Here is a 14,597-nt window from a genome sequence, read left to right as displayed (position 1 = left end):
GGTGATCAGGTCGTAGCGGATCCACACCTGGGGTATCATTGTGCCTCATTAGAAGACGTGTTGGTTGCCCCATCCTGACCATACGCAGTGTTGATCGTGACCTACTTTACTCTCCTGAGATGCCATATGGTGGTACATAATCTCTTCGAGGCCTTCGGAAAGCTGCTCTCCATGTCCTCCCCAAACTCCTTCTATGCCGGGCTTTTGCCTCAGCGATCTCAAAGGCTGTGGTGCACCTGGCCTACCTGTACCTGTCTGCAGTCTTTGCAGTCCCACAGAGAGAGGCAACACTGAACTGCGGCCAAGGTCCTGATGCCAACTGTACACATGGATAGTTACGCCTGAACAAAGTGTTATGAACAACCCGTGACGAGCACAGCGGTCCAACAATAAAGGCCCATTCGGGTCTGAGGGTGTGGAGCTCAGTTACCCGGGAGGAGCTTGGAGTAGAGTCGCTGCTCCTCCGCATTGAGAGGAGCCAGGTGAGGTGGCTTTGGCATCTGTTTCGGATGCCTCCTGGACGCCTCCTGAGGTGTTCCGGGCATGCCTCACCGGGGGGAGAACACATGCTGGGGGGACTACGTCTCTCAACTGGCCTGGGAACGCCTTGGGGTCCCACCGGATGACCTGGACATCTCTGTGCTGGGACTGTTGCCCCTGCGACCCGACTCCGAATAAAGCGGTTGAAGATGGATGGATGGATGGGTTCAAATTGCACACCAATTCACTACCTAAAATGTCAATCTAAATGAATGGACCTGGTGGACTTGCATATGCTGACTAATATTTTATCCACCACCCCCACCCCCACCAAATGTGTTTCTTTTGTGCTGAGTGAGCACTCGGTTTTCCATCTTGGTTTGAGAGTAGGGTCTGTGAAGGCCACCCTTGCTGATGGTTTTCCATCTTGGTGAGTCTTGAGACTCGCATAGCATCCAAAGAGTCTGTCATTTCTGTTTATGGAGTCAATGAAACACTGTTCTGTGTTACACGGCGATTAGACTGATTGAAAAAGCAGACCTCTACTGTCTAAAAAAGCATTAACTTATCCAGCACACAGGAAGGTTACACAGAATGTGTATTTCCCCGTCCCCACCAGCTGCCAAGACCGACAGTAGCAGTGATTGATGTTTTCCTTTGTCCCATCCAGTTTCTTTTCTTTGTTTGGAAGAAAGCACATTTGCTCATAAATTTTAAGACTCTTTTATCTGTTACTGTTGCATAAAACAGGCAGCAACGTGTTTTAGTTTGGCAATATCACTGTTGTAACTGTGGCTTTATTTGAGATAAAGGACATTAAATACATAGTTAAGGTTTTGCTCTGTTGGTCATTGATCTCTTGGGACCCTAAGAGAAATTTGTTTTCAGTCGCAAGATTTAGTTCTGAATGAATATCAATCAAGATTTGGTTTGTACTTGCGCAAAGTAATTTTTTTTTATTAGTTTTATTTTCCAGCCGCATTAGGAAGTCTCTCACTGACACATAGTAAAGGGGGTTCCTTCTGTCAGTGGAGGGGAACTGCTGGATCCAATGGTTTTACCAGCCTGTCACATTTCATTTGTCAGTTTGGTTTGCTGACTCTACGTGCATACGCTTTTTTCTGAGGTGTTTTCAACACATTCTCACATCATCTTTGGGCTTTCATGATAGCTCTTCATGTGTTTTTATACTTTTGTTTGGAATGTTTTTGGTTACTTTATATATTTTGTACTAAGGTGTGAAGGTGTGGAAATGTTGCACATATAAACAATATAAACCAATATTGTTGCCATGCAATGGTGAAGATACTATAAGCTGCTTACTGTTTAGAATTGGTATTTGTGTTTCATTAAACTTGAGACAAAAAAAATAGTAAAAGTCTGCTTTTTAATTTTGTTGTTGTGTACGATTTGTGTTTCTGCCTTTTAAAATGACACGTCACTCTTCTCATTCGTGCTATTTTAGATCATGGTGACTCTTCACACAAAACTCAGGATATACCTCATCCTCTATACAGCAATGTATAATATGTGTTCATGACATAAGGGCTGTGTTTGTTTTTTAGCTGATATAAAAATATCCATGTGTCTATCTATGAATGAATGAATCATTTTTATTTCGAATAGCTTCTGTGCACATCAACAAAACAATTTATTCAAAATAAACAAAATAAAGTTTATATCTATCTATCTATCTATCTATCTATCTATCTATGAAATCTTTTCTATATTCAAATATTTAAAGTACCTTTAAATGAAAATCGTATTTATGGTTTGGATTGGCGGCTGTTCGAAATTCTTCGTATTACCACATATTCAGTTTTATGACATGGATCTAAAAGGGGGCAAAAATGAACAAGCTGTACATATTTTATTTAAACTTAATACTGACATGAAAAGTTTTAATACATTATATTACAAATATATTTTATGTACAAATGCAAATTTTTGATCTATTGACATCAACAAACCACTAAAATTATACAGTAAATACAGTGCTTGATCCATCCAAGCAAATTGGGATACCTGCTCAAACATGAATGAATGACTTTAATACAGTAAAAAAAAAAAAAAAAAAGAAATAGCCATAAGTTGGAAGAAACAGAGGGCCTCTTTAAAGCTCTATCACACACTGTACAATCAGCCTGGTCAAAAGTCATTTTGGGTATAGCAGTTTGGAGTAAAGGTTTAAAAAAAAATTGTATATTTTTGAGAAATCGTGTAGACTAAACAAGTCAATTAATGTTACTGTTAATACATATGAAAGAATTTAGAATGGAATGAAGTCACTGGATAGTATTCCTGTGTCAATGTTATACTCATTGGACATGGGAAGGATGGCGCTTAACCAACTTCTCTTTTTGTTTTGTTTTTCCAAAAGATGCAACCTCATGGGGGCGCTCCTCAAGTGTTCTTCTTGTGCTAGTCCCCAAGCAAGGCTCAATGCATTGTTGCATCACAGAGGGCATCTAACATAAAAAGTCACCCCAAACTAGACATGCAAATCATTGCTGTGCGACCCCTGAGGGAAATACCCAAAAGGATTTGCCATTGTATTTGTAAGCTACAGTACTTGCAAAGTAAATACGTTTTTTTTTTTTTTTTCGTGACTGTGATCCATTGAGAGCACTGTCAACTTATTTTGCCAAAGAGTGTATTTAAACAATTCCTGATCTTTTCGCGTAAGCCTTCAATGAGTCAAACATATAGAGAAAAAAAAAGTTAAAGACAATAATAAACAGATTCTGAGTTGTAAAAAGGAACCAGTATCAAACTGTTTTCCACCCTTGATAATCAGGCTGGCATGAAGGAAAAAGATTGATAAAGATTAAGATTGCAAGATTTTTAGAAATGATAGACATTTTTATTTTATGGCGGACACAGTACGACAAACATCCTTGGATGCTCAGTGGAAGGTGTTGGGGTTTGGACGGATCATCATGACAACCTTCTTAAGCGAGTAGGCTCCTCCTCTGAACTCAGCCCAGTAAACGCCGTCTTGGTAGCGACTGCGGTAGTGTCCTCCTCTGTACCAAACTCCATTCAAATTTGAATGGGCGCAAGAGTTGTACCACCAGCCTCCCTTTTGGTAGTGGGCACAGTTACCTGGAAAGATATGATGACAAAGTGGCAAGAAAAGTTGAGATGCTTTGGCTTGTAAACTCAAGTACAAGAATTAAATGCTTCCTTTTTTGGAGGTCGTTTCTTGTCATTTTTCCCCACCAACATATATAACAACGTCTTGCTATTGCTACGTTTTTAGTTTTATCATTTCTGCAGTGAGATTATATGACGTGGGAAAAAAAAATGTTTTTAACATTGCCACATTTTTACCTGTATATGCGTCATGGTCTCTGTCCAGTGTGGTGAACTGTTTGCCATTGTGCCAGGTGAGCGAGTCCCCTGCGTTGCCATGGTAACGGCCCACTCTGAGCTTGTAGAAGTCCGCCTCGTTCTCCACTCGGAAACTGGCGTACTCGGCAAACACCTTCCTCCCTGACCAGTCCTCCAGTGTGACAAGTAGTTTATAGTTCGCCTGGTTCGTCAGCCAGTAGATGTTCTCGAGACCCAGCCAGTACTCGCCGTCGATATTGCCAAAACCTTGCTGTGAAGAGACAAACACAACAGTGTCGGTGATGTCTTCCTTGAGCGCTGTTTTGGAAGGCTTCTGACATTTCGCTCGGATGTCTCGGGAGTGAGTCAGAAGCACTCCGAGTTTTCTCCAGCTATTTATGAGTTGAGCTATTGACTGTGGTTCCTTATTGTCAAAGGACACATATTGTAAACAGACCTCTTGAGCTGAGTTTATAGCTATCATTGGCAGTGCACTTTTTCACTACTGTTTTGTTATTGGATCATAGCTGGATCGATTATGTAACTCCAACATGCTTGATTCTTTCTTCACTATGTCCATACTGTAAGTTAGTGGATTGTCTCCTCCCCTTACCCTACACTTAGTCTGAATCACTGAAATACCCAGAAGCAACAGATGAGAGAACAATATAAATATTTGTTCTAGATTTCTCGATTGTAATATGAATCGCTCTATGTTTCCTTTTGTGAGTATTTACTTACAACTTAAGTGCCCCCCACTACTGAGAACACGCATGCCAATGCAATTGCCCGATATATTTCCTTTTATTTCTTATCACTGCGGCTTTATAAAATGATCACAATTTACATTGCAATTAGCCACTGGCAACAAGCTAATCACACGCCACCTATTCCAAATGATTCACTTGCTGTGGACTTTGGTGGTCACCTTGTATGTCTCCCAGTTCCTGAAAAAGTTGACGGATCCGTCCACCCTCCTCTGGATCACAGTCCAGCCACCTGGGTCGTGCCTCTGGTCGCACCACACCTGCATAAGTCTGTTGGCGTTCTCGGGCTTCACCAGGTACATACCACTGGTCGTGTGGCCCTCTTCCAGAGCCTGCAAACAGTCCTTAAATGGACCTGAACAGATGGTATAAAGATGTTAAAACCTGTACAGTGCAATTAGCAACGGCTGTAAAATATAACTAAGGAGGAGAAAATTGAGAAGGGCCAGAATGACAGGCATCTACCACAGGGGATCCCTGTCCCTCTTTTTTTTGTTTAGGTTTTCATTTTAATATTATGATTGATTTTGGCCTGGGGTCATAGAAGGGAAACGGCTCCAGGCTGTGCAGCCAAGAGAAATACTGGCACGAGGGCAAAAGGAATCCTGACTACCCAGGGGTGAAACAGTAGCAAAAACTTTCACATCTGTTATAAGTTATAGTGAAGTGGTTTGTTTTAACTTCACCAATGAGATTTGCTCGCACTTAACACACAACTGTTTTAGACTTCTTGGGTGACAAAAAAAAAAAGAAGAAATACACGGATTCAAATCCTTTTTAGTTAAATGGGGAAACTGAATTTGCGCATGATAGTTACTGTGTAATAACATTGGTTGCTTATCATAAACATGTACTTGTTTTCACTTCACTCAGATTTTGTTGTTTGAATTTTGTTTCACTGCACAGTTCAAATGCTTGAAGACAATTTTTTTTCTATTTAATATCTCTATCATCAGATGAACTTGTATCGGGTGTTTTCATGTTTTTCTAGTCTCGTTGTAATTGAATTCCAAAGTCAGTTGGTAGGGAGGAAAAAAACTGTAATCCTACAAATGGCTCCCATGCTTTAATTGCCTGTGAAAGTTCTCAAGATTTCACACTTGTATAGTTTGCCAACTGGCCCCAATTACAAAGTGCTTAAATACAAAAGATCAGATCAAAAGAGAACAAGGGGTCACGCAAAGAGGCAGAGGTGAGTGAAATCGTGCGGAAACAGCGTTTAAAGATTTTTTTTTATTTTTTGGGAAAAAAATAGTATTTTCTACATTCAAATGAACTAAGTTGTTCAATTATAATTTTTTTTATTTTTAATTTTTTAATTTTAGTCTTTAATTCTATCTACAGCTCTGTATTTCTTCTGTCCTGGTTTCTGCTATCCATTTACTCTCAGGAATGTTCCTGTTGAGTAGGTACAAGCCAGAAAACTGCCCTGCCCTGCTCACTCTGTTCTGCCTGATAAAGTCTGCTGCTCGGGTGGAACATATGACTGAGTCTTGCCTTGGTGCAACTGGAACAAATGACATCACCGACCCCCAGTATCTCTTCTCTTTTCATACTATACCCTTCTATTTTTTCACAATGGATATCGCTGTTTCTTTCTGTTGCTCATTCAATTCTGATTCCCCCTTCATCGCCGTGGTATAGTTTCGAGCTTTTTGGTTGTGTTCTGGGTTTTTGTACGATTTTTGGGAAATTACTTGCCTCCTTTTGAAGTTTTCATACAATGCGCTCATTGTATGAAAACTTCACATTTAGCCCAGTCACAATGGTTTATGAATCTCCAAATGTCAGTAAAATGGCTTCCAGCAGTTTAACATTTTAACGCACGTCCACCGCCCAAAATGAAAATATGTAATATAATAATTATAATAATAATTGTTATAATTAAAATGAACCACTTACAGTTGTAAAGCGTTGTCTTCCAACAAGATGTTGAACGAGAGCGATACTAGCATGAGTAACGACACTTCTGTTTAGATTTTAGCTTTTCGCTCATCGAGTGAGTTCAATACAGCTCTTGCTGTTGAGATATTTTTAAGGCACACATTGAGCTTCACTGGACTTACCAGAAGGCTTGTCAGTGGTTGAGGGGCTGTGCGTGCCAGTGGGCATTGTTGGAAGGGCCGGCGGAGACTTCTGGTCACTCTGGATCTCGTTGCTGATGGGGTTGTTGATTCTGGGAAGGGCAGGAGGCTGATAAGGTTTGTTGAGTGGAGGTGAAGGTGGAGGTGGCTGAGCCCTGGGCTGGGGAACGGGCATGTGGTGGCGAGGCGGGGGGCGACTTTGGCACTGCTCCTCCAACAGAGCAATGAGAGTCGACTGGTTCGTGGCCAAAGAGGCCAGATGCTGGTACTTGTGCTCGAGATCTTTGTATCTGCCCGAAAGCTGCTGCATCTCGGAGGTCTGGTTCAGGATCTTGTTCTCCATCTGAGCCAGTTCGAGGGCATTGTCTCTTTTCCTGATGATCTCGTGGAGCAGCTGCATGTACAGCTGCGTGACTCTGGAGTTCATGTTCCGGCTCTCCTTTCTCAGGAGCTTTACCTCGTTGACGATCCCGCCGTCGACCTCGACCAGCTGCTGCAGAGTCTCGATCTGCCTCTTCTGCTTCTGCAGCTCCACATTTAGCAGCTCCAACTCCTGTTTGTTGACCCGATTCTCCAGCAGGGCCTCTGGCTCCTTGGAGTTCACACAGATGGCTCCTGTCACTTTCTGTTGGGGTACAATAAAGGTGTAGGAGCACTTGTCCTGCTGCTGGTCAGCGGCGGCACGTTTGCTCCTCCCAGCGTAGAAGAACTCCTTCTCCGGGATGTCCTCGCTGCTCTCAAATTCTTGGGTCCTGTCCCTGCCATGGGCGCTCTCTGACCGACTCCCCTGAGTCTGTTGGATCCCACAAGCTAGTCCATAAATAAGAAGGAACCCAAGCAATACAGTAGATGGGAGCTCCATGAGTCTCTGTCCAACACACCAAAGCCTGAGATCTGGAGGCAAAAACGAATAAATGGAAACAGAATTAAATCAGGCTTGCTGTAAAAAGCCTTTTTTTTTTTTTTAATTGTCTCGCTATTGTAGTTGTTTGATCGTAGGCAAAAAAATAATAATAATAATACTTGTGTTGCACTCTTAAAAATGTGTGAAATCTATAAACCAGTAATTTTAGGTTAGACTCCTTAAGTGTAAAAACAGTGCAAATCGTTTTTGCATGTCTAGTCCACATACTGTTGCATAAAACAGCAGCACTGTTGGACATTTTTTAATTCCCCCGAGAGACCCAAAGAAAACGATTTTCTTTTGTCCAACAACGTGCCAGCCTCTTTGGTGATTTACATTGCTGTTAGTGAAGCGTGTTTAACTTCGTTTGCTGTGCTGGCTGGCGCTCTGTTGGGCACTTGCCACTGCTTGTCCTCGACACGCAGCGACATTCATATCTGCTGGCTACTGTAGACTTGGCCACATTCATTCACGGAAAATTCAAGAGGACGGATTATATTCAGGTATGCCGGAAAATATTGACTGCGTTGCTCTGGACACGCAATTTATGTTGACTTTGGCCAATTATGAGATTGACATTTGTCGTTTTTGAGTTTGTTGGTACAATAGAGGGGTTGCCTGTTATAGGTAAATAACAACACAAGCCAAGAGGAGCATCATCACCGTCAATGCTACAACAGTGGGCAGTTGCTGCAAGCCAAATAATCAGTGGACACTGACTGAAATCATCTGAATGTGTCTTTTTTATATACTGACTTGTGTGTGATTATTTTTGCAGGCACAAAATCAAACATTTTATCATAAAGTTTACTATACTATACTGTACTGTGGGCTTAATGTACATAGTATACTAGAGATGTCGCTGCATGAACTGATATCAGGTAATCTGGTATTTTTGCTCATGGAGAACTATTAGAATTGTTCCCCATCAACACTGTTTGTGAAGTACTGAAAGCATCATCTTGAGTTTAAACAGACCATTCTGATTTCAACACGTGGCTTATCACTAAACTCTCAATAATCATTTCACCAACACAGAGATCTTGAGTCTTACAGTTTATAGGCTTTACTCGGTGCGCTGTCTGAGAAGGATTATGTTTTGATCTTGTTAGTCAGTATAAAGAATGGCAATGTTTTTTACGGAATAAGTGAGCAGAAATGGCACCGAATCTGCTTTTCATCGCTACGGAGCTCTGCCGTGTCTGTTTCAGCTTGGTGTTTGGCTAAAGAGAAATGGAGTTATGCGAACGGCCGCGCTCCAAGCTGATGTCAACCAACTCTCATGCAACGCCTCACGCGCCCAGCTCACGCGCCCCTTTGCTCACAGGTGAGACAAATCAGAAAAAAAACATTAAAATACGTGCGGTGTCACACAAAACACTCACTGCTTTCACTGCTGACATCATTTGAAACGTAGGGTTTTTTTTGGCGGAAGTAGCGAGTGGGTCGTATCTGTCAAAACAGAATGATCAAAATGATGATTCTGTTGTTGTCTTCTATATACACACATATATGAATCTGAGTCAATGACACAGTCATGTTGAGTGAAAGCAGGGAGAGTTGAGAAGAATGTGACTCCTGTTTAAGAATACCAAACACCCTCCACTCCCGGGGCGCTTTAATTGAAAGCTGGTGCATATTGGAACACAGTGCGCTCTTGTGTGACACCTTCCCAGATTCATAAGGGGCCAAATCAGAATAAATCACAGGGAGACGGACATGCGTCAGGATTGTCAAGCTCTCCAGTGATTAACTCGGCTTTACCTCTGTTTAAGATGTATCCTGCATTTTACATGTTAATCTTCCTATGCTGCCAGCACTTTGCATTGGAGACATAACCAGGAGAAATGCAGTGCTTTCCAACAACTCCAATGAACTGATACCTTTCTGATGAAAAGTTTGTAAGCATGTTTTTTTTTGTTTTTTTTTTAGTCAAGTAGAGACTTGTGATCAGTGTTACTCCATAAAAGTAATGCAACTACTAATTACAGATTACTCCTTAATAAAGTAATCTAATTACTTCCGTAACTACTTTGTATCATAAGTAATCAATTATTACTTACTAATTACTTTAGTTAAAAAAAAAGGATAAAGTAACAATTTCTCGGTGCTTTGGAATGAACTTTATTGAAGTGCAAATTTTGCTCTATGAACACAAACTGCACATTTCACAGAACAAACTCATGTACAGCACTGTCTTTTTTTTTAAAGATATATATATATATATATATATATATATATATATATATATATATATATATATGTATAAATATAAATATATATATATTGTTAAAATAATCAGAAGATTTCAGAAAAGTAACAAAATTGTTACTTGATAAAGGAATAATGATGTAAGATTACCACTTTCACCACAGTGATCCCGTTACATTACTCCGTTACTCAAAAAGTAGTTTAATTAAAGTAGTGGATTACTTAGTAATAGATTACTCGCCAACACTGCTTGCACAGCTCGTCGCTCTTCGCATGCCTTCCTGTAAACGCGCTGCATTCTTTCATAGTAGTTGTTACCCAGTTGGTGAAGTTGCGCAAATCCCTTTTTTATTGCGTATCACTGAGGAGCAGTCCGGTCTTTCAGATCAAGGCCTCAATCGCTCGCTAATAATAGCCTCCACTTAAACCTGTGTTGAGATAATAGAGCAGCCGAGAGCCTGTCCCTTGTAATGTGCTGATGACTGTGTTTGGTCAGTGGCCCCTGTGGTTCCCCACCAACCCCCACCACCACCACTCCCCACCCCCCCTACTGGAACATGAGCCCCCCCCCCTCACAGCAATGCTGCGTGGGCCGTCACCGCTGCGGCAGGAAGGAGACCCTAGTTGGGCGTCGTCAGCCCGGAATCTTGCACTTCGGGGCCTTCAAGTGCGCTCTACAGCTCTCGTGGAAATGTTTGCTGAAATGTTTGGTCCTGCGTGGGTTATTGCGAGGTTTATGCATGCAAATAGGTTTGTTTTCGGGTTGTTGTTTTTTTCCATCTTCCTACCAGCTGACACCAGTGGGACTCTCTCCGGCTCCTGGGAGCCGGAGAGAGTCCCATCTGCCCCGTCGGAGACAGCCTGTTATTAACCCATCCGCCGTCTGCCGGGGAGGGGAAGTTGGGGTTGGGGTGGGGTAGCGGGGGGGGGCAACAGAAAGCCTCCTCTACCTCCTCCTCCTCCTGCGCCCTTAACAGCCCCCACGGCTCATTACTGTCCCGACATCAGTTAACTTTAACAAGCTGTCACTGACGGCCGAGCTCGCCGTCGCGATGAGCCGGCGTTGAGAGACGCCGCCTCCCGGGGGCGCTGCGGCCGTGCGCGGGACGCGCGTGATTATGGAGCTGTGTTATTTCTTCAAGTCTGCTTCACACCAATATGTTTTGGTTTTACTGTCCTCAGGTGGTAAGTCTGTGTTTACACGACTCCTCCTTTTTTTTGGATTTTCCTCCGTGTGCAGTCAAGTGTGACGGTCCGGGTGCGGCGGCCGGGTCAGTGTGCCTCTTGGCCCCGGCTCAGGCCCAGTGAGAGCTCCAGACTCGTTTGGTCATGCTCAGCACTTATTAATTAAGAAGGTGGGCAGCCTCATGTCTCTCACCCCCGGGCCCTTCTCATTTCGGTGTGAGCATGGCATTCTTTGCATTCTTCGTCACCTCATTAGAGCGAGCCGCCATACGCAGCCACGCAGGGTCGACGGCGGTGGCAGACGGCGAGAGCCGGACCCTCTGGACTGCGGGACCCCTGCTTCCCCCCCGTGTCCCCGCCGGTACCCTTGTCCCCGCCGGTACCCTTGTCCCCCTTTTTTTTTGTTGGTTTTTTTTTGTTTTTTTTAAAGAAGTATTCTCTCCGCTGACCCAATTTTGTTTCCCAGTGTCCTACTTTGAATGCTTCGTGCCCACATTACCATCAGCCGCAGCTGGAGATCACAATATTACTGCACGGCACCTCATTTGTCAGGGAGCAGAGAAGCTGGCAGTCTTTTTCGCAGAACACCCAATATGTGTTGGATCAGAGTCAAGTCCACTCTGCTCATGGTAATCTGCACTATTGCATTGCCGCGGACGGTGACCTCATTCTTTCCTCAAGCATGTAATCCATGTGAGCGTGTAACCTGACATTGGGAACATGATTAACCTCGACTACCTGCTCAGCCTTGATGGTATGGCAGAGTGTTTGTTTGGAGACTCTCTGCCAGGACCCGCGTCCTCACTGGCGATCCACGCCAAAAAAGAGGAGGCAGGGGGTCTCGGGAATTGTTGCGATAAGTTTCAGCGTGATACCTCAAAGCCTCCCTATCCAAACACTCAACCCCCGGTAACAGAAACAAAGAGCTGGATTCGGGGCTGTGACAAGTCGCTGATACTTTGCAGACATTAGAAATGACATTTCCACGCCAGCGCGCCTCTCGAACGCAGCTTCACTCTCTTTCTGGGGCCTTCTCTCATTTCTGCCTCCCGTTTGTATTCACAAACTACAAACTTCGGGTCGACCGACGTTTGTTTTTCCCTCCAGCGTCTTGCGTACCGAGTCGACACCCCCCTCGACCGAGTCTATTGGTCCGCCTGCTCAGTGCACAGCGCAATTAGTCACTTGGTGCCGGGGTAGGGAGATGATGCATAACAGCTGCTAGACTTGTCATTTAAAAGAAAAAAAATGTTGTTTTCCAAAACAGGGTCTGCACAATGTGGGAACCGGTTTAGTTGATTGTGAACTTGCAAACAACTCCGCGAAAACAACCTCGAGCGCTTTGCTCCGTTACGTAATGAAAAGATGTGCGCGGGGGAAACGATCAAAACCTAAGGGGAGCAACCAAAGACGCGAGCGGGTAAACAAGATTCCGGAATGCTTACGAGATGACGGCTGCTTATTGATGGGGCTCCCTCAGATGCCTTGCCCTCCCGGCAGCGTTGCTTCCAGCTCGTCCTGGTGGAAAGTCATCCCCAAGTGTGGAAGTCTCTCCCGCTCTTTGCCCTCCTCCTATTGCTCAGTCACTTGTTGTCACCTCAGTCCATTCCACTTTGTTGCTCTGAGAGAGTGAGGTGGTGGGGGGCCGCTGTCATTTAGCCCGCCGGCGGCTCAACTTTCCAGATTTTCAGCAAAGCATTAAATCAAATGGGACCCGGAATCCATTTGAAAAAACAGAAAAACAAAAAAACAGAGCAGGAGTCAGACGGTGGATGCCGGCTCTGGATGAATGGACTCGGTGCGGGGCAGGTTGGTGCGCTCCCTGTGGCCTGTTAGGAGAAGACTGTCACTTTCCTGTGGGCTGAATCCATCACTTCTGCCTCACGGCTCTGAGAGGCTGTCTCTCTCCGCTGCACCTCTCTCTCTGTCCCTCCCTCTCTCTCTGCCTCCCTCCCACCCTTGGTGCTCTTAAATGATGAAAACTCCTCTCGTGGTCTTTCAGTCGGGCCGAGAAATGGAAGCCAACCCCCCCCCCCCCCTTCCCCTCTCCTCCCCCCTTTAGAAAATGAACGCATTCTTGTTTGAAGCAACAGCCTTCACTCTCCACCCACTCACCCTCCCCGTGGTACAAAAGAGATCCAGAAGCATGCACAACACACTGACACACACACACCCGCTGCTCAAATTTCCAACCCCCCTGCCCTCTGGTCAACTGCGTCCCCACCACCGGCACTATTTCTGGCCTGGACTGCCACGGTTCCACCGGCGGTGGACAGCGCACGCACGTCACACTCATCTCAGTCAGACCGTAATGGGAAGTTAAAAATGAACTCTTGCGCCAAGAGAGGAAGGCCAGGCAGGAAGCGGGTCCAGGTGTTTGACCTCGACCAGGTCTGGGTGGGCAGCGCCGCGCTTTGTAGCCTGGAGGTGGCCTTCGGGCCGAACGATCGCGCACGTTGCGTTACCGCTGGCTGTGAGGGAGATTACATCATTTGTTAAAAGCTGCTGGACAGACAAATTCGAAACACGTTGCCCCTCGCTGTGTGTGTGTGTGTGTGTGTGCGTGTGTGTGCGTGTGTGTGTGGAAAGTCACCGTAATATTCGGTATAAACATTATATAATTCTCAAGCAAACATTTGGTTTTGGATACTGTTGCCTTGGCTGTCGGGCAGCGGTTTCAGTGTTTCTGCGCTGTTTCCAAAGAGATTTCATTTATTCACCAATTGAGTCATCGTCGTGTTTCCCGCTTCTACAAAGATAATTAAATATCCATTAGCGGTGGAGAAACTATTTGGATTGTGCACTCGTCCGGCCAGATATTTTTCGTTAGGACGTCTTTTCAGAATCTTTCTAAAGAGAAGAAAAAAAATATCTGAATGCGAGGAAACGTTCTGGTCTCAATTAAAGTGTCTCAAAAATCTTTCAATCCTGTCCTTGTTTGTCCACTGATGTCAGTTTTGTGTTGGATCCTGAACAGAAAGTTGTTGTTCCTTGAGTTTGTTTTGCTTTGTGCATTAGGCAGGGCCCATTTTTAGAGGCCGACCTGAGGACAAGGAACAGGCATTTCTAAACAAACCTACACATGTTTTAACAAAATTACAAGCAGATAATTAATATTTTAGAGGCTGTAACCTTGAAGTTTGCCATTTTTAGTGAGACAACGTGATGAAAGTCTCATCGTCTCTGCTGCATTTATATCTTGGATGATGTGTGGAGTCTCCATTCAAGGTAAAATTAAAAAAAAGGAGAGGCAATGCACGACACAATATACTTTGTCCTGGTGTTTTAGCTTTGACTGCAGTACAACTTAAATCTGCCTTACTGAAAAAAGGGTTAAATAGAAATTAAAGGCTTTTATCAACTTCTTGAATGAGTCACTCAAATAAATATTCAAAGTTTTAAGATCATGCAGTGGGATCTAAGCCGTGTGGACTTCATTATTTCTCAGCTGCACAACTGGCAACCCAAATCTTTTTGGCTTTACTTTGGAGAACAGTCCAAGCATTCTAGCTAGATGTATTAGCAAGGGTTAGGGCCGTATGTGTTATAATACAGAGGTTGTGCCACAAGATACTGTGATTTGACAGGATTTCCTGAGAAGTCTTTTTTTTTGTTTGTTTGTTTAAATGAATA

General features: G+C 43.9%; 1 protein-coding gene across 1 annotated transcript; it reads right to left on the bottom strand.

Moving 5' to 3' along the window:
• Window positions 1-2,333: 2,333 nt before the first annotated feature.
• Window positions 2,334-12,896, bottom strand: angptl2b (angiopoietin-like 2b). The gene is made up of 5 exons (XM_076047123.1): window positions 12,410-12,896; window positions 6,647-7,558; window positions 4,742-4,935; window positions 3,814-4,084; window positions 2,334-3,585 (listed from the first exon to the last, which is right to left on the bottom strand). The coding sequence occupies exons 2-5, from the start codon at window positions 7,524-7,526 to the stop codon at window positions 3,386-3,388; spliced, it is 1,545 nt and encodes a 514-aa protein (XP_075903238.1). The 5' UTR covers window positions 7,527-7,558; window positions 12,410-12,896; the 3' UTR covers window positions 2,334-3,385.
• Window positions 12,897-14,597: the final 1,701 nt, after the last annotated feature.

The sequence above is a fragment of the Nelusetta ayraudi genome, unplaced genomic scaffold, assembly GCF_046127955.1.
Source record: "Nelusetta ayraudi isolate G7.1 ecotype Tasmania unplaced genomic scaffold, CSIRO-AGI_Nayr_v1 ptg000092l, whole genome shotgun sequence".
Lineage (NCBI taxonomy): Eukaryota > Metazoa > Chordata > Actinopteri > Tetraodontiformes > Monacanthidae > Nelusetta > Nelusetta ayraudi.
Note: the sequence above shows the minus strand (reverse complement) of the source record. Positions and strands in the feature narration are given on the sequence as shown.